At 38.7% G+C, this 19,360-nt stretch overlaps 1 protein-coding gene across 2 annotated transcripts in view; it reads right to left on the bottom strand.

The window, feature by feature from the left end:
* Nucleotides 1–19,360, bottom strand: part of LOC139756122 (TLC domain-containing protein 2-like) — a 115,181-nt gene that overhangs the window by 17,436 nt on the left and 78,385 nt on the right. For both annotated transcript variants that reach the window (XM_071675216.1, XM_071675217.1), the window contains exons 3-4: nt 14,099–14,228; nt 7,592–7,821 (exon numbers count right to left, since the gene is read on the bottom strand). In XM_071675216.1, coding sequence (XP_071531317.1) covers nt 7,592–7,821; nt 14,099–14,228 — 360 coding nt within the window. The remainder of the gene's footprint in view (nt 1–7,591; nt 7,822–14,098; nt 14,229–19,360) is intronic.

The raw sequence follows: 19,360 nt of genomic DNA, 5'->3' as shown, positions 1-19,360 counted from the left end.
GTACATACACACGTCCACACACGCAAATATACATACCTACACAGCTTTCCATGGTTTACCCCAGACGCTTCACATGCCTTGATTCAATCCACTGACAGCACGTCAACCCCTGTATACCACATCGCTCCAATTCACTCTATTCCTTGCCCTCCTTTCACCCTCCTGCATGTTCAGGCCCCGATCACACAAAATCTTTTTCACTCCATCTTTCCACCTCCAATTTGGTCTCCCTCTTCTCCTCGTTCCCTCCACCTCCGACACATATATCCTCTTGGTCAATCTTTCCTCACTCATTCTCTCCATGTGCCCAAACCATTTCAAAACACCCTCTTCTGCTCTCTCAACCACGCTCTTTTTATTTCCACACATCTCTCTTACCCTTACGTTACTTACTCGATCAAACCACCTCACACCACACATTGTCCTCAAACATCTCATTTCCAGCACATCCATCCTCCTGCGCACAACTCTATCCATAGGGGACTTGCTTAATCAAATCGAGGAAGTGAAATGAAGATGGAAAGAGTATTTTGTAGAATTGATGAATGTGGGGGGAGGGAAGTCAGCAGTTGTTACATGCATGGGCATGGAGGATGGAAAGAAGAGGATACAAGTGCAACGGCCTATAGCAAAAAGGAAGGTAAGAAGGGCAATAATGAGGCTGAAGGTAGGAAAGGCACCTGGAGTGGATGGGATTACAGCTGAAATGCTGAAGTATGGAGGAGAAAGTGTGATAGAGTGGATGCATCTTGTATATAATTTAGCTTGGAAACAGAAGGTTGTGCCTGAGGATTGGGTGAAAGCTATTATTGTTCCTTTATTCAACGGAAAAGGTGCTTAGGATGTATGTACCAATTATAGGGGAATAAGTCTTTAAGAGCACCAGGAAAAGTGTATGCAAGAATGTTAATTGATACAGTCATGGAAGTGACTGAATGCAGAATAAAAGAAGAGCAAGGGGGTTTTAGGAAAGGTAAGAGATGTGTGGATCAGATTTTTGTAGTAATGATGACCATGGAAAAGTATGAAGCAAAAGGCAAAAAGCTGTATGCAGCTTTTATGGGTCTGGAGAAAGTGTATGACAGAGTCAAGTGGAATGCTTTATGGGATGTGTCACAGATATATGGGGTAGGGGACAATTGTTGGATGATTTCAAAGCCTTCTATAGACAAGCAAATGCATGTGTAAGAGTGGATGGAGATTTGAGCAAAAGTTTTGGGATACATGTAGGTGTGAGGCATGGGTGTGTGATGTCATCGTGGCTTTTTGATATATAACTATATATATTATGAAGCGTCTGGGGTAAACCATGGAAAGGTCTGTGGAGCTTGGGTGTGGATCGGGAGCTGTGGTTTCAGTGCATTACACATGACAGCTAGAGATTGAGTGTGAATGAATGTGGCCTTTTTGTTTGTATTCCTGGCACTACCTCGCTGAAGCAGGGGATAGCGATGCAGTTTTCCTGTGGAACTGGGTAGCGACAGGAATGGATGAAGGCAAGCAAGTATGAATATGTACATGTATGTATGTAATCTCTGCATGTGTATGTATATGTGCGTATATAGGCGTTTATGTATATATATGTGTATATGAGTGGATGGGCTTGTCTTCGTCTGTTTCCCGACAGTACCTTGCTGATGTGGGAAACAGTGATTATGTATAATAAATATATATGTTTTTTAATCTATATTTTTTCCAATCATATTTACGGATGGTTGTAAGTCGCACAGGTCATAAGTAGAGGATCAGGTGTATAGGGAATATGTAGTTGAAATGTTTAGGGATATTAGGGCCAGAAAATAAGTATTTAACGGTTAGCCTTTTAGTAGATTTTATGATTATTTGGTTTGTATTCAATTGGGATCTTTTGGCTTGGGGAAACATTGTGAGATATTTTCTGTGAATATTTCAAGTAAAGAAGCCTTTCATTATGTCATAACTGAATTTCAAAATAAAAATCTTTTGGCTAAAAAATTCCCTGCAAGTGTTGGTAATTGTAAGAGTAATAGATTTGATTGAAAACTTCAATTCAAAGATTAAATTTCATGCTAAATTCGAACATGGGATTGAAATATATGTTTGGGTACATTACGGCCAGTAATTACGTAATTAACTCTTACTCTTAGAGAAGATTATGTATTTGATTCATATTCATTTGGGAAGCACTTTGAGATATTTCCTGTGATTATTTCAAGTATACAAGTGTATCATCATGTCATATTTCAATCTTAAAACAAAAAGGTTATTGGGCTAAAAAATACCCCAAATTATTACCTGTAATTTTTGGTATTTTTGCGAGAGTAGAAGATTTGCTTGAAATCTCCAGTAATTATTTTTCATAGTGAATTAAAATTTGGGGTTGAAATATATCTTAAGGGACATTATGGCCTGTAAATAAGTAATTAATCACTAGTCTTTTAGTAGATTTTGTGATAATTTGGTTCATATTTAAAAACTTCAGTATAAAGACTATTTTTCAAGCTAAATTCGAATCTGTGGTTGAAATATATGTTGGGGGGACATTACGGGATATTTTCTGTAATCATTTTTAAATATGTAGGCATATCATCATGTCATATTTATAAATGAAAACAAAAATGTTTATGGGCTAAAAATTACCCTGAACTATTTATTACATATGATTTTTGGTATTATTGTACGGGTAATAGGTTTGCTTGAAAACCTTGATATGGGGACTATTTTTCATGCTGGACTCAAATCTGGGGTTGAAAGATACGTTAATGGATATTATAGCCTATAAAGTAAATAATAGTTACTCTTTTAGTAAATTCGGTGATTATTCACTTCATATTTACATAGTATCTGTTGGCTTAGGGAAGCATTGTGAGATATTTTCCATGATTGTTTTGTGTATTAAAGCATATCATTATATCACATTTCAATTTGAGAAAAAAAAAGGTTTTGTGGGTACAAAATTCCCTGAACTAATATCTGTAATTTTTGGTATTTTTTCAGGATAATAGATTTGCTTTACAACCTCAGTATAGGGATCTGGGGTTGAAATATATGTTAGGGGACATTAAGGCCTGTAAATAAGTATTTGATGGTTAATCTTTTAGTAGATTTTGTGATTATTTGGTTCGTATTTAACTGGTATGTGTTGGCTTGGGGAACCATTAGTTCAAGTACAGAAGCTTTTCATTACATCATTATAGAATTTTAAAACAGAGGTTTATGGGCTAAAAAATTCCCTAAATTATTACCTGAAATTTTTAATTTTTGTGAGGGTAATAGACTTCTTGAAAATCTTAGTACAAGGATTATTTTTCATGTTGAATTTGATTCTGGGGTTGAAATACATGTTGGGGGACATTAAAGCCTGTAAGTAATTATTTGTTAGTCTTATAGAAGATTCTGCAATTATTGGGACTGTTTTTATTGGATAGCTGTCTGATTGAGGAAGATTTAGATATTTTCCATGATTATTTAAGTATTGAAGTGTTTCATTTTGTCATATTTCAGTTTTAAAACAAAAAAATTTTAAACACCAATTTTGGTATTTTTGTGAGGGTAATAGATTTGCTTGAAAACCCCAGTATAAGGACAATTTTTCATGCTGAATTCGAATCTTGGGTTGAAATATATGTTTGGGGGACATAAGGTCTGTAAATAGCCAAATATTTTGCTTCATGAGCGGTGGTGGTCATTTAAAGCACAAATCTTCATATGAGGTCTGCTGCTCCTAGTTTAACCCATAAACTGCATCATACATTTGAATTAATGTTCAACTGTAGGAAAAAATCTATGCCATATGTTACTGTGGGAAATACACAAACAGCACCATACTTTCTTCTATATTTGTGTGGGGGGGGGGTCCTGACTGGAAGCATGGATGCTCCTTATTCATGTAAGTATAAGGTGGTTAATTTTCTCTAAATACAACCAAACATGTTCACACTCGCATTTTCTTTCCATCCCTGATCTTACACATCCCAATTGCATCATTTACATACTTCTAGACATATGTATTTCTTTTATCTTAAGAATTATTTACATATCATTTACACACACAGAACATTATTCACATGAATTATGAAGAAATAAAATAATATCATCAAAACATATACAGTGGTAAAAAAGAAATTATTTTTCTTTCGTACTATTCGCCATTTCCCACGATAGCGAGGTAGCGTTAAGAACAGAGGACTGGGCCTTCGAGGGAATATCCTCACCTGGCCCCCTTCTCTGTTCCTTCTTTTGGAACAAAAGAAATTATATTTATTCATATATATGTTATTATACTTGGCGCTGTCTCCCGCGTTAGCAAAGTAGCACAAGGAAAGAGATGAAAGAATGGCCCAACCCACCCACATACACATGTATATACATAAATGCCCACACACACACATATACATACCTATACATTGGTTGAGAGAGCAGAAGAGGGTGTTTTGAAATTGGTTGAGAGAGCAGAAGAGGGTGTTTTGAAATGGTTTGGGCACATGGAGAGAATGAGTGAGGAAAGATTGACCAAGAGGATATATGTGTCGGAGGTGGAGGGAACGAGGAGAAGAAGGAGACCGAATTGGAGGTGGAAAGATGGAGTGAAAAGGATTTTGTGTGATCGGGGCCTGAACATGCAGGAGGGTGAAAGGAGGGCAAGGAATAGAGTGAATTGGAGCAATGTGGTATACAGGGGTTGACGTGCTGTCAGTGGATTGAATCAGGGCATGTGAAGCGTCCGGGGTAAACCATGGAAAGCTGTGTAGGTATGTATATTTGCGTGTGTGGACGTGTGTATGTACATGTGTATGGGGGGGGTTGGGCCATTTCTTTCGTCTGTTTCTTTGCGCTACCTCGCAAACGCGGGAGACAGCGACGAGGTATAAAAAAAAAAAAAAAAAAAAAAAAAAAAAAAAAAAAAAAAAAAACATTTCAACATATACATACATATACATACACAGACATATACATATTACACAGGTACATATTCATAGAGTACAACAGTTGCCATATAAATCTGGCTTACCACCCTCATGAGACAATTACATTCTCTTTGATAATTCATAGGTAACCGTGAGGCATGATATTTTTTCTGTGTTGTGAGGGTGCAAGTGACATCTAAGGAAAAGATATGAAATTATACATCACTTAAGAATTCAAAACATTGTCGCCAAAATCTTTGCCAGTTGATAGCACATTGCATAAGTCACAACAGACCAGAGAATTAGCATGCTGCAGCCCAAGGGTTAAGAGGACCTCAAATGATGTCAGCCACCTTCTAAAGGTTATAGAAATTTATATCAGCAATATATATATTGGGGTGAGAGAGTATCATTAAATTTTAGGGAGAATAAAAAGATGTTCTGGAAGGAGGTAAATAAAGTGCATAAGACAAGGGAGCAAATGGGAACTTCAGTGAAGGGCGCAAATGGGGAGGTGATAACAAGTAGTGGTGATGTGAGAAGGAGATGGAGTGAGTATTTTGAAGGTTTGTTGAATGTGTTTGATGATAGAGTGGCAGATATAGGGTGTTTTGGTCGAGGTGGTGTGCAAAGTGAGAGGGTTAGGGAAAATGATTTGGTAAACAGAGAAGAGGTAGTGAAAGCTTTGCGGAAGATGAAAGCCGGCAAGGCAGCAGGTTTGGATGGTATTGCAGTGGAATTTATTAAAAAAGGGGGTGACTGTATTGTTGACTGGTTGGTAAGGTTATTTAATGTATGTATGACTCATGGTGAGGTGCCTGAGGATTGGCGGAATGCGTGCATAGTGCCATTGTACAAAGGCAAAGGGGATAAGAGTGAGTGCTCAAATTACAGAGGTATAAGTTTGTTGAGTATTCCTGGTAAATTATATGGGAGGGTATTGATTGAGAGGGTGAAGGCATGTACAGAGCATCAGATTGGGGAAGAGCAGTGTGGTTTCAGAAGTGGTAGAGGATGTGTGGATCAGGTGTTTGCTTTGAAGAATGTATGTGAGAAATACTTAGAAAAGCAAATGGATTTGTATGTAGCATTTATGGATCTGGAGAAGGCATATGATAGAGTTGATAGAGATGCTCTGTGGAAGGTATTAAGAATATATGGTGTGGGAGGCAAGTTGTTAGAAGCAGTGAAAAGTTTTTATCGAGGATGTAAGGCATGTGTACGTGTAGGAAGAGAGGAAAGTGATTGGTTCTCAGTGAATGTAGGTTTGCGGCAGGGGTGTGTGATGTCTCCATGGTTGTTTAATTTGTTTATGGATGGGGTTGTTAGGGAGGTAAATGCAAGAGTTTTGGAAAGAGGGGCAAGTATGAAGTCTGTTGGGGATGAGAGAGCTTGGGAAGTGAGTCAGTTGTTGTTCGCTGATGATACAGCGCTGGTGGCTGATTCATGTGAGAAACTGCAGAAGCTGGTGACGGAGTTTGGTAGAGTGTGTGGAAGAAGAAAGTTAAGAGTAAATGTGAATAAGAGCAAGGTTATTAGGTACAGTAGGGTTGAGGGTCAAGTCAATTGGGAGGTGAGTTTGAATGGAGAAAAACTGGAGGAAGTGAAGTGTTTTAGATATCTGGGAGTGGACCTGGCAGCGGATGGAACCATGGAAGCGGAAGTGGATCATAGGGTGGGGGAGGGGGCGAAAATTCTGGGGGCCTTGAAGAATGTGTGGAAGTCGAGAACATTATCTCGGAAAGCAAAAATGGGTATGTTTGAAGGAATAGTGGTTCCAACAATGTTGTATGGTTGCGAGGCGTGGGCTATGGATAGAGTTGTGCGCAGGAGGATGGATGTGCTGGAAATGAGATGTTTGAGGACAATGTGTGGTGTGAGGTGGTTTGATCGAGTAAGTAACGTAAGGGTAAGAGAGATGTGTGGAAATAAAAAGAGCGTGGTTGAGAGAGCAGAAGAGGGTGTTTTGAAGTGGTTTGGGCACATGGAGAGGATGAGTGAGGAAAGATTGACCAAGAGGATATATGTGTCGGAGGTGGAGGGAGCAAGGAGAAGAGGGAGACCAAATTGGAGGTGGAAAGATGGAGTGAAAAAGATTTTGTGTGATCGGGGCCTGAACATGCAGGAGGGTGAAAGGAGGGCAAGGAATAGAGTGAATTGGAGCGATGTGGTATACCGGGGTTGACGTGCTGTCAGTGGATTGAATCAGGGCATGTGAAGCGTCTGGGGTAAACCATGGAAAGCTGTGTAGGTATGTATATTTGCGTGTGTGGACGTATGTATATACATGTGTATGGGGGTGGGTTGGGCCATTTCTTTCGTCTGTTTCCTTGCGCTACCTCGCAAACGCGGGAGACAGCGACAAAGTATAAAAAGAAAAAAAAAAAAAAAATATATATATATATATATATATATATATATATATATATATATATATAAAATTTACATTAACTATTGAATTGCATATTGGGGTCCTTCTGTTCTATCTTTCAGAAACTGAAATACTAGAAGGGGAAGGTTTCCAGCCTTTTGCTTCCACCACTGTTAAGTCACCCTCTATGACATGCAAGAAATATGTGGGTAGCATTCTTTCTCCCATATTCCCAGAACAGAATTAAATAAAACCCAACCTGATAGGCTTCAGCAATTCCTAAGACAATAGTTTTTCAAAACAGAGACAATAGATAACTTTGAAAGACACTTACCAACACTGCCTAATGTATAAACAGGCAAAGAAAGGTCATCTTTGTGTATGACAATCCAACGTGTCATCCATCCTAGTACAGCAATGCGGAATATCACAAATGTACCAATGTTGAGCATGGAGTTAAGTCGATATTTTGGTTCCTTCTTGCTTACTCCCATTATGATAAATAACTGTCGTATGTGCAGGAAGACGCTGTTTACTTCGACAAACAAAGCCACCACTGCATACCTGTAAAGCAATAAATCTACCACATTAATCTAATTTTATTGCAGTATCTAGCTATGTAGTTTAATCAATGTTTTGGACACTGTATAAATGAAAAGTACATTTCCATGTAATATTCCTGGATATATATAGTGGCTTGAACTGGAAATGGAAGAATGGTACTGCAATCTCTTTGCATTGAAATAATATATCATTCATAAATTTGTGTACTGTATACTTTTTATCTAACTCATAAGGATTCAGAAGATTAAATAAGCAATACTGATCTAAGATTCATGGGTGTTAAAACTTGAAATGATATAAATAACTGTAGTAAAAATTTCATTCCAACAGGCACAACTTGACTTAAGATTTATATAATACTAAGTACATGTTGGGAATTGGTTAGAACTTCATTATCAGTAAGTTCATAAAAACCTGGGGTCTAGAAAACAATGATATTTGAATTCTCAAACAGATACATTTTTGTGTCAGTTTCCCTCAAATTCTTTTCTCATTCTGTTGCTAGCCATAACAATTCTTATCAAAACTAACCAAACAATATCAAGGATTCTCATTTCCAACATGTTTTACAACAGCAAGTATGCAGCTTTCATGTGGAGTATAAAACCCTAACCAGCGATCAAATATGGACTCCAGTTAGTGACATACAGGAAATCATGAACAAACCAAATTTCTATAATGAGTTATCAATACACCACTTGAAAAGAACACCATTCTTTTTCCATCTAGCTATCAATCTATATGTCATTACACCATTCCCAATTTCATGGGTTGGATGAGGTACAGTCTTAGAATTTGCTTATTTACTTTGACTCATTTACTGAAAACAATTTACATGACAGAAGCTTATGGTGGCAATTAATGTTTTCTTTTAGAATCTGATATTTCTTGTCAGAGTGAAGTGACCGATGGATAGATACTGAAACAGATCCAGTTACTACTCAAAAAAGGATTTCTACATCTTTGAAGAATACCTTACAAGTAAAACCAAATGACAGCATTTTATGATAATACATTTCCTTTATCACTTCAAAATATGTAAACATTGTATTTAGTGCTTCATTAAAAATTTCCCTAAATAGCACCAACCAAATAAATATCTTAACATTATGATGTTCCACTCATAAACAAATCAGTAGAGCCATTTAGCATTCACAATTTCCATGTGTTCCTAAAAGGCTCCACTGTTTTCCCTACTGACACAATCTTGTCACTCTGGTGATTATATAATGATCAAAGATGTCAATGAGGAATTCCCAATCCACTTGGTACAGTAAATACTTACTACATGCATTCAGTCTTCAAAATCTTTTCTGACTCATATCAATGAAATCCTCCCCTCTTATCATTTTTTTTTTTTTCAATTTTCCAAAAGAAGGAACAGAGAAGGGGGCCAGGTGAGGATATTCCCTCAAAGGCCCAGTCCTCTGTTCTAAACGCTACCTCACTAACACGGGAAATGGCCAATAGTTTGAAAGAAAGAAAGATCAATGAAATAATAATTTAGTCATCCTCTCCCTTATATGACATCTTAGATTTCGTCAACCACTCATTTTACAATACTGTGCTTCCCTCATTCCTCATACTGGTAATTCTCATTCCTCACAGGATACTTCTCTCATTCCTTGCTGTTTGTTCCCCTAACTCACAGGCTATTTCCCTCATTCCTCACACTGTTCAATCTCCTAACTGAAGGGCTACTTCCCTCATTCCTCACATCGTTCAGTCTCCTAATTCATAGGCATTTCCTGCAAAATGAACTTTAGCAAAGTGCATTCTTCCAGTCATTATATTTTTAAGCAGCCATATTTCCTAACTATAAAATACTGAACACTTCTGGCTTAACTCCCTTTGATGGAATTACATGAAAAGAAATTTGAGCAAATAGGCTGTGAAGCAATGAACAGTATATCAGTGACTCCTTACAAAGGCCCAACAGGAAAAAGATATCAGAGATACTTAAAGCTCACCATTGATTAGAAACTAGAAATCAAGGTGCACACTGATAAGTTAATTCTGATGAGTGGTATGATAATGAAATCTTTCATGGCAAGAGATAGAAAGATTAAAAATATTTTTTTTTTTTTTTTTGCTTTGTCGCTGTCTCCCGTGTTTGCGAGGTAGCGCAAGGAAACAGACGAAAGAAATGGCCCAACCCACCCCCATACACATGTATATACATACGTCCACACACGCAAATACACATACCTACACAGCTTTCCATGGTTTACCCCAGACACTTCACATGCCCTGATTCAATCCACTGACAGCACGTCAACCCCGGTATACCACATCGATCCAATTCACTCTATTCCTTGCCCTCCTTTCACCCTCCTGCATGTTCAGGCCCCGATCACACAAAATCTTTTTCACTCCATCTTTCCACCTCCAATTTGGTCTCCCACTTCTCGTTCCCTCCACCTGCGACACATATATCCTCTTGGTCAATCTTTCCTCACTCATTCTCTCCATGTGCCCAAACCATTTCAAAACACCCTCTTCTGCTCTCTCAACCACGCTCTTTTTAATTCCACACATCTCTCTTACCCTTACGTTACTTACTCGATCAAACCACCTCACACCACACATTGTCCTCAAACATCTCATTTCCAGCACATCCACCCTCCTGCGCCCACGCCTCTCAACCATACAACATTGTTGGAACCACTATTCCTTCAAACATACCCATTTTTGCTTTCCGAGATAATGTTCTCGACTTCCACACATTCTTCAAGGCTCCCAGGATTTTCGCCCCCTCCCCCACCCTATGATCCACTTCCGCTTCCATGGTTCCATCCGCTGCCAGATCCACTCCCAGATATCTAAAACACTTTACCTCCTCCAGTTTTGCTTCATTCAAACTTACCTCCCAATTGACTTGACCCTCAACCCTACTGTACCTAATAACCTTGCTCTTATTCACATTTACTCTTAACTTTCTTCTTTCACACACTGTACCAAACTCAGTCACCAGCTTCTGCAGTTTCTCACATGAATCAGCCACCAGTGCTGTATCATCAGCGAACAACAACTGACTCACTTCCCAAGCTCTCTAATCCCTAACAGACTTCATACTTGCCCCTCTTTCCAAAACTCTTGCATTCACCTCCCTAACAACCCCATCCATAAACAAATTAAACAACCATGGAGACATCACACACCCCTGCCGCAAACCTACATTCACTGAGAACCAATCACTTTCCTCTCTTCCTACACGTACACATGCCTTACATCCTCGATAAAAACTTTTCACTGCTTCTAACAACTTGCCTCCCACACCATATATTCTTAATACCTTCCACAGAGCTTTTCTAAGTATTTCTCACATATATTCTTCAAAGCAAACACCTGATCCACACATCCTCTACCACTTCTGAAACCACACTGCTCTTCCCTAATCTGATGCTCTGTACATGCCTTCACCCTCTCAATCAATACCCTCCCATATAATATACTTATGAAATATTAAACAATAATAATATTAAAGACTCCCATAAAAAATCTGGCAAGATTATTTCATGTACTACCAAGAGAAATAAGAAACATGCACGAAACAATTACAAGAATATTTAAAGGAAAACTTGATGTATAGTTGAAATCAGGTCCAGATGAACCAAGGATTGATAATTATGAAATATGCATGTTGGCAAAGGAAAACAGACTCAGTCATCAAGAAGGATATACAGAGCTTGCTAAAAACTGCCTCTCTCTTTGTGATAAGGTACAATGTCTGCAAAAAATCCTTATCTGCCTCCCCATACATTTTCAAAATCAATGTCACACTTACATTTTAATACTTTGCTATCACTCCTTTGGTGTTGATTACCATCTGCAGACATCTGGGTATGGAATTAGCATGATTCCTGAAGTATTCCAGGTCCATGTTTTGGGTACACAGGGTCTCAATCTCCTGAACGAGGTGAGGCACTGATGAGGGGTTGCAGGAAGCATCCGCCTGATCGTATGTTCAGAGGACCAAGTAATTCTATGTTTTCTTGCTTCCAGCTGAGAATTTGGGCTTTCTCCTCCTTAGAAATATAGCACCCACAGTGAAATTCCCAAGATGATGTGGCAGCCAGGAGTAAAGAACTTCCTTACCTCATGACAGCCTGAGACACACTGAAGAAGGTTGCTGGTGCTCATAAAGTTACGAACACGTCTCAGCAACCAAATGTACAATTAGTTCTCCTTGAGAGCATCATATGCTTGTGCCCACAATCAACCTTAGCCGTGTATTGCCTTTGAAAATAAATGGGGGTGGACAGATATTTTTTTTTTTGCAAAGACTGTAAGATACTATCTTTCCTTTGAAATACCATTCCATGATTCCAAGGACTCATCTTTATTCTTACAGCTCCTACTGTGACCATACTCACCTAGTGTATAGTTCTAATATACTGCTGGATGTTGCAGCTCATGAATTTGCATGACTGTTAGGCTTACCTGGTTATGCAAATACCTGGACTGCAGTATCCTAAAGGTTTATCATCAGCTAAATAACAAAGATGACTGATCAGAAACAAAGCTGGAAAAGGAAAAGCAAAGCCCTAAATTCAGTGAAGAGTATATGTAAGGAATCAAACTATTTTGCCAAATCAGGAAAAATTAAGGGAACTATAAGATGTGTTGGGGTTCATCTTGAGTTCTACAGCACACAAATTTTGAACATACTTTTATTGTACTTGATTATACTTGATCGCTATTTCCCATGTCAGTGAGGTAGCACCAGGAAACAGATAAAGAACAACCTATCTACTCATATGTATACATAAATGCATATACATATGTATATATATCAACATATACTCCTATACATACATATACATACACATAGACATATACATGTATACACACGTATATATTCATACTTACGTGCCTTCATTTTTTCCCGGCGCTACCCTGCCCCACAAGAAACAGCATCACCACCCCCTGCATGAGCGAGGTAGCACCACAAAAACAGGCAAAAAAGGCCACATTCATTCACACCCAGTCCCTAGCTGTCATGTGTAATGCACCAAAACCACAGCTCCCTATCCACATCCAGGCCCACAGACCTTTCCATGGTTTACCTCTGACGTTTCACACCCTGGTTCAGTCCATTGACAGCACGTTGATCCTGGTATACCGCATCATTGCAATTCACTCTATTCCTTGCACACCTCTCACCCTCCTGTATGTTCAGTAAATGTGAATAAGAGCAAGGTTATTAAGGTTCAGCAGGGTAAAGGGACAAGTTAATCGGGATGTAAGTTTGAATGGAGAAAGGTTGGAGGAAGTGAAGTGTTTTAGATTTCTGGGAGTGGGCTTGGTAGCGATAGGAACCATGGAAGCGGAAGTGTCACACGGTGGGGAGGGGGCAAAGGTTCTGGGGTGATGAAGAATGTGTGGAAGGAGATAACTTTATCTGAGAGAGCAAAAATGGGTATGTTTGAAGGAACAGTATTTCCAACAATATTATATGGTTGCAAGGCATGGACTATAGATTGTGTTGTACAGAGGAGGGTGGATGTGTTGGAAATGAAATGTTTGAAGACAATATGTGGTGTTAGGTGGTTTGATTTGGTAAGAAATGAAAGGGTAAAAGAGATATATGGAAATAAAAAGAGTGTAGCTGATAGAGCAGAAGAGGGTGTGTTGAAATGGTTCGGGCATATGGAGAGAATGTGTCAGAGGTGGAGAGAACTGGGAGAAGTGGGAGACCAAATTGGAGGTGGAACGATAAAGTGAAAAAAATTTTGAGTGATCAGGGCCTGAACATACAGGAGGGTGAGAGGCATGCAAGAAATAGAGTGAACTGGAATGATGTGGTATACCAGGGTCAATGTGCTGTCAATGGACTGAACTAGGGCATGTGAAACATCAGGGGTAAACCATGGAAAGGTCTGTTGGGCCTGGATGTGGATTGGGAGCTGTGGTTTTGGTGCATTACACATGACAGCAAGAGACCGAGTGTGAATGATGAGACCTTTTTTATCTGTTTTCCTGGTGCGACCTCACTGAAGCGAGGGGGAAGCGATGCTGTTTCCTGTGGGTTGGATGGCGCCAGGAATGGATTGAAGGTAAGCATGATTATGTGCATTTATGTGTATATGTAGGTATATGTGTATATGTTGATATGTATATGTACATGTAAGGGCATTTATGTATATATATGTGTACAGCAGTGGATGCCGTTCTTCATCTGTTTCCTGGCACCACCTTGCTGATGCGGGAAAAAGTGATCAAGTATAATAATAAAATAAAAACAGTAAAATATATATATATGAAATAAACTTACCCCAAAAACATTGTGCTCCAGACAGCCAGACCAAAACATGAGATGACACATGCATGATGAACCATCAGCTCATAACTTGAACGCTTCCGGTGACAAAAAGCCATGTCCAAGAAGTCATGGATGAAATAACCTGAGTGACAGACATTCCCATTAATATACAGCCAAAAGTTGATGCTGCAGTCAGTAGCTTTTTACACGAGGTTTTATTCAAAAACATTGATAATTTTCTGCATTCACGGCATTGCCTGATAAGTTAGTCCTAAGCATTATTATAGATGTGTTAAACATTCTACAACCATTTTCCTGGTATAGACACACTTGCCAAACTTTCCATGGTTTACCCCAGATGCTTCCCATGCCTTGGTTCAATCCATTGACAGCATATATTTTATTATATTTGATCGCCATTTCCCGCATCAGTGAGTTAGCACCAGGAAACAGACAAAGAATGGCCCATCCACTCACATACACACAAATATACATAAACGCCCATACACACACATATACATACATATACATTACGTATAAATACACATACCCAGATATATACATATATACACATGCACATATTCATACATGCTCGCCTTCATCCATTCCTGTCACTACCCCGTCCCTCAGGAAAACATCGCTACCCCCTGCTTCAGCAAGGTAACAACAGGAAAACAGACAAAAAAGGCCACATTCATTCACACTCAGTCTCTAGCTGTCATGTGTATATATAAAACAAAGCTGCAAACTACACAAAACAGAAAACAAAAATACTTCCAACGATATCTCATCTTAATATGTTCATTACCCAATCCTTTGCAGCTGCACTACAGTAAACCCCTCCCACCCAAACCACTTCATTACCAGTAGAAATGAAAACTTTCCCCTGCTTCATCCCTCAACAGCCTACATTTACAGGTAAACCCCCAGCCCCAGCAAAAAAAATACTGACAAAACATATGCACACCATTATGACTCAACAAACACTAAACTGCTCTCCTAACCCAGTCTTAAGCTCCACTCCATCAGATATACACCTACATGAAATTACACTCCCCAGATAAGTTCACTATAATTTCTCACCTATATCCAGGACTCCAGCCATCTTTTCAAATATATAAACACTGATTCTACATATCACATGAGCCCCTCATGCACAATATGTAATTCCCTTACTGAAGACACCAAACACTCATTTCTCAATTGTCCTGCTCTTATCCAACAAAGGCATACACATAACATTACCACACTTCTTAACTTGTGGTCCTGCTCAGTGGACATGGCTGGCTTCCTCAGTGCTGCAGGAGCCCTAGAGAAGGGAATGCTCAGATAGGAAGGGAAGGTAAGGTATACACATATATAGTGTAATGGAAGAAGATATACATTATTTTGATAATGAAACTGTTAAGCTCTCATTCTGTACTTCAGCTCATCTCTAAAAATCAGGTATGACATTTAACTTAGGTAATGTACAGTACTTAGTTCATGATACGAGCAGTATAACCTGACATGATAAGAATAAAAATGACCATAAAATGACAGAACTGTTACTTAATATGGCCTTTTCACATTAGAATAGTGTAATATCAGTGCAAATGGTAGTACTGTGTGTAGAGAGAAAAGTTATGACTACACATGTTAGGTTAAATGTCTTCTACCTATACTAGCAAGGCATATGGAAAACTAACAATGGTCTTTGTCACTGCCATTACATGAACTACAATTATCTGTACAGTATGCCTGACACAAACATGCTAATGTAAACAACTGCATTTTATACAATGAAGCAAACATATTAAAGAAAAGCTGCACTGAAAATAACAAAGTGCTTGCCTTGCCAGTGTCCCACAAGTAAAATGAAAAAATAATCAATTTGCCAATATTTGTGTGCCAAGGTCTCTTTTTTTTCTGATACATATTCTAGAGTTAAACTTCACATCATTCACCACTCCCAAGTCATAGCACATGGAAAAAAAATCCTATTTATGCAACTACATCCCAGAATCTGATCAGTTTGTCACCTCTATGTGGTGTACCTATGGTATGAATATGAATTTTCTAGCATATAATGTAATTACCTGTTTGTTCAGCACAGGAAAATTGTTTTATTCTCACGAAGTCTCATCTCTTGTTAACAAGAGCATGTCCACAGACAGACAGACATGCAGTTGTAATGCAATTAACATTTAAGTATTCATCACTTAATGCTCAACTAATTACCACTAAGTGCATAATGTAACTATTTACTCTGCAAAACCTCCTATATACCTGCCATTCTGACTAGGATGTATCTCACTCATGTGCTTGCCCAAAGCATGGATATATCTAGCACTACCTTGACCTTTGGCTCTTTTATGATTAGTTAACTAGTTGCTGTTATGACCTCCCAGTTCTGTAATATCTCAAATGTGAGTTTTCAGACAAATGGCTGACAAAATTCATTAAATCATTCATTAGCATCATTATTACCATTATTATTATCATTAGTATTATTAATATCATTATTATTATTATTATTATTATTATTATTATTATTATTATTATTATTATTATTATTATTCAGCTATATGGGTGATGACAAAAAGTTTTGTAAATACTACTTGCAGTACTAAGTCATAAAAATCCTAAGTTCTAGGTCATAAAAATCTCAAACTCTAAGTATGAAAAACCCAGTATCTAAAAACTCAAGTTCTGAGATATCTTCATATATATATATATATATATATATATATATATATATATATATATATATATAGGTTTGCGGCAGGGGTGTGTGATGTCTCCATGGTTGTTTAATTTGTTTATGGATGGGGTTGTTAGGGAGGTGAATGCAAGAGTTTTGGAAAGAGGGCAAGTATGAAGTCTGTTGGGGATGAGAGAGCTTGGGAAGTGAGTCAGTTGTTGTTCGCTGATGATACAGCGCTGGTGGCTGATTCATGTGAGAAACTGCAGAAGCTGGTGACTGAGTTTGGTAAAGTGTGTGAAAGAAGAAAGTTAAGAGTAAATGTGAATAAGAGCAAGGTTATTAGGTACAGTAGGGTAGAGGGTCAAGTCAATTGGGAGGTGAGTTTGAATGGAGAAAAACTGGAGGAAGTGAAGTGTTTTAGATATCTGGGAGTGGATCTGGCAGCGATGGAACCATAGAAGTGGAAGTGGATCATAGGGTGGGGGAGGGGGCGAAAATTCTGGGAGCCTTGAAGAATGTGTGGAAGTTGAGAACATTATCTCGGAAAGCAAAAATGGGTATGTTTGAAGGAATAGTGGCTCCAACAATGTTGTATGGTTGCGAGGCGTGGGCTATGGATGGAGTTGTGCGCAGGAGGATGGATGTGCTGGAAATGAGATGTTTGAGGACAATGTGTGGTGTGAGGTGGTTTGATCGAGTAAGTAACGTAAGGGTAAGAGAGATGTGTGGAAATAAAAAGAGCGTGGTTGAGAGAGCAGAAGAGGGTGTTTTGAAATGGTTTGGGCACATGGAGAGAATGAGTGAGGAAAGATTGACCAAGAGGATATATGTGTCGGAGGTGGAGGGAACGAGGAGAAGAGGGAGACCAAATTGGAGGTGGAAAGATGGAGTGAAAAAGATTTTGTGTGATCGGGGCCTGAACATGCAGGAGGGTGAAAGGAGGGCAAGGAATAGAGTGAATTGGAGCGATGTGGTATACCGGGGTTGACGTGCTGTCAGTGGATTGAATCGTGGCATGTGAAGCGTCTTGGGTAAACCATGGAAAGCTGTGTAGGTATGTATATTTGCGTGTGTGGACGTATGTATGTACATGTGTATGGGGGTGGGTTGGGCCATTTCTTTCGTCTGTTTCCTTGCGCTACCTCGCAAATGCGGGAGACAGCGACAAAGCAAAAAAAAAAAAAAATATATATATATATATACATTCCTATGAGTCCATGGGGAAATTGAAACAAAATGTTTCCAAGTGCACTTTCGTGTAATAATCACATCATCAGGGGAGACACGAGAGAAATATAACAGTCAGTTGATATACATCGAAGAGACGAAGCTAGGACGTCATTTGGTAAACATGGACAATCACATGTTTACCAAATGGCTGTCTCCCCTGATGATGTGATTATTACATGAAAGTGCACTTGGGAACTTTTCGTGTTTCATTTTCCCCGTGGACTCATAGGAATATCTTGATCACGCACAAAATTGTGATCCTTTCCAATATATATATGTATATATGCTAATGAGCTTGTTACTGTTCATAAAATATGAGATACTATATGTTTTTCTTTATTATATATATATATGAATTTTTATCATCTGACACTCTTGAATTACAACATGCCTTCCTTTATAGTGCTAGTGAGTTCTCAAACATGCAGAAAATATAAGCCATAATATCTGTCTTTCTCATATGAATATGAGGATACACTATTAAGTAAGAAGCTCCTGTCACTGAATATTTCCAAGTTATAGCATTTCATCATAAGCTCTATCTATCTATATCTCTGATGCCTGTTCCCACCTGAAATCTCTCAAGGGGGTGGCCATGACAATTGTCTCCATAACTAGTAAACTCCAGCGCTGCTTCTTAGCTTTCAGTGCCTCACCCTTAACAGGCCACTGACAGCGGGCAACTCTAGTGCAGTGTTTGCAGAGGCTCCTATCTAATGTTCCTACTGACTTCTTCTTCCTAATGCTCCTGCCTAATGTTCCTACCTACTACTTCTACCTAATGCTCCTGCCTATATGTTCCTAAATGCTCCTATCTATTGCTCCTACTATTTTGCCAAAAGGCAGGGCTAGCACAAAGTCCTCACTGTAAGAAAATCCAGAGTTAAGAAGAATGAACTATGTGAGTTAGGTGTTGTCAAAAGTTATGTATGACAAAGAGATTGTATCTTAGTTGACAGAAACCCAGTAATCCATGTATGGGTGAGGCAGGAAGAAAAGATAGCAACTTGGATCAGAGGAATGCTACTTGACAACCACTAAAATACTGGCTCAACACGCAGCTGTCACTAACCCTTCCAATACCCACACAAGTAGTACTGGTAATATACCTCCCTGGTCATTGGCTATCAACCAAGTACCACTACTATCCATCTGCACACAACGCCACTATGATTGTCAGTGACGACTCTAGGATGATCTTCGGTCTCTTGGGATCACAGCATATCAATTGTTAAAAATTCTGAGCACATTACAATTATTCTGTATCCATGTGTTCATGCCTTCAACTTTTGTCATCCATGTTTATCACATGACTGGCAAGAATCCACTTGACTGATACATCTGTTACACCCACACAC

Source organism: Panulirus ornatus, chromosome 20 (genome assembly GCF_036320965.1).
Source record: "Panulirus ornatus isolate Po-2019 chromosome 20, ASM3632096v1, whole genome shotgun sequence".
Lineage (NCBI taxonomy): Eukaryota > Metazoa > Arthropoda > Malacostraca > Decapoda > Palinuridae > Panulirus > Panulirus ornatus.
This window is presented reverse-complemented; position numbering and strand designations above follow the sequence as displayed.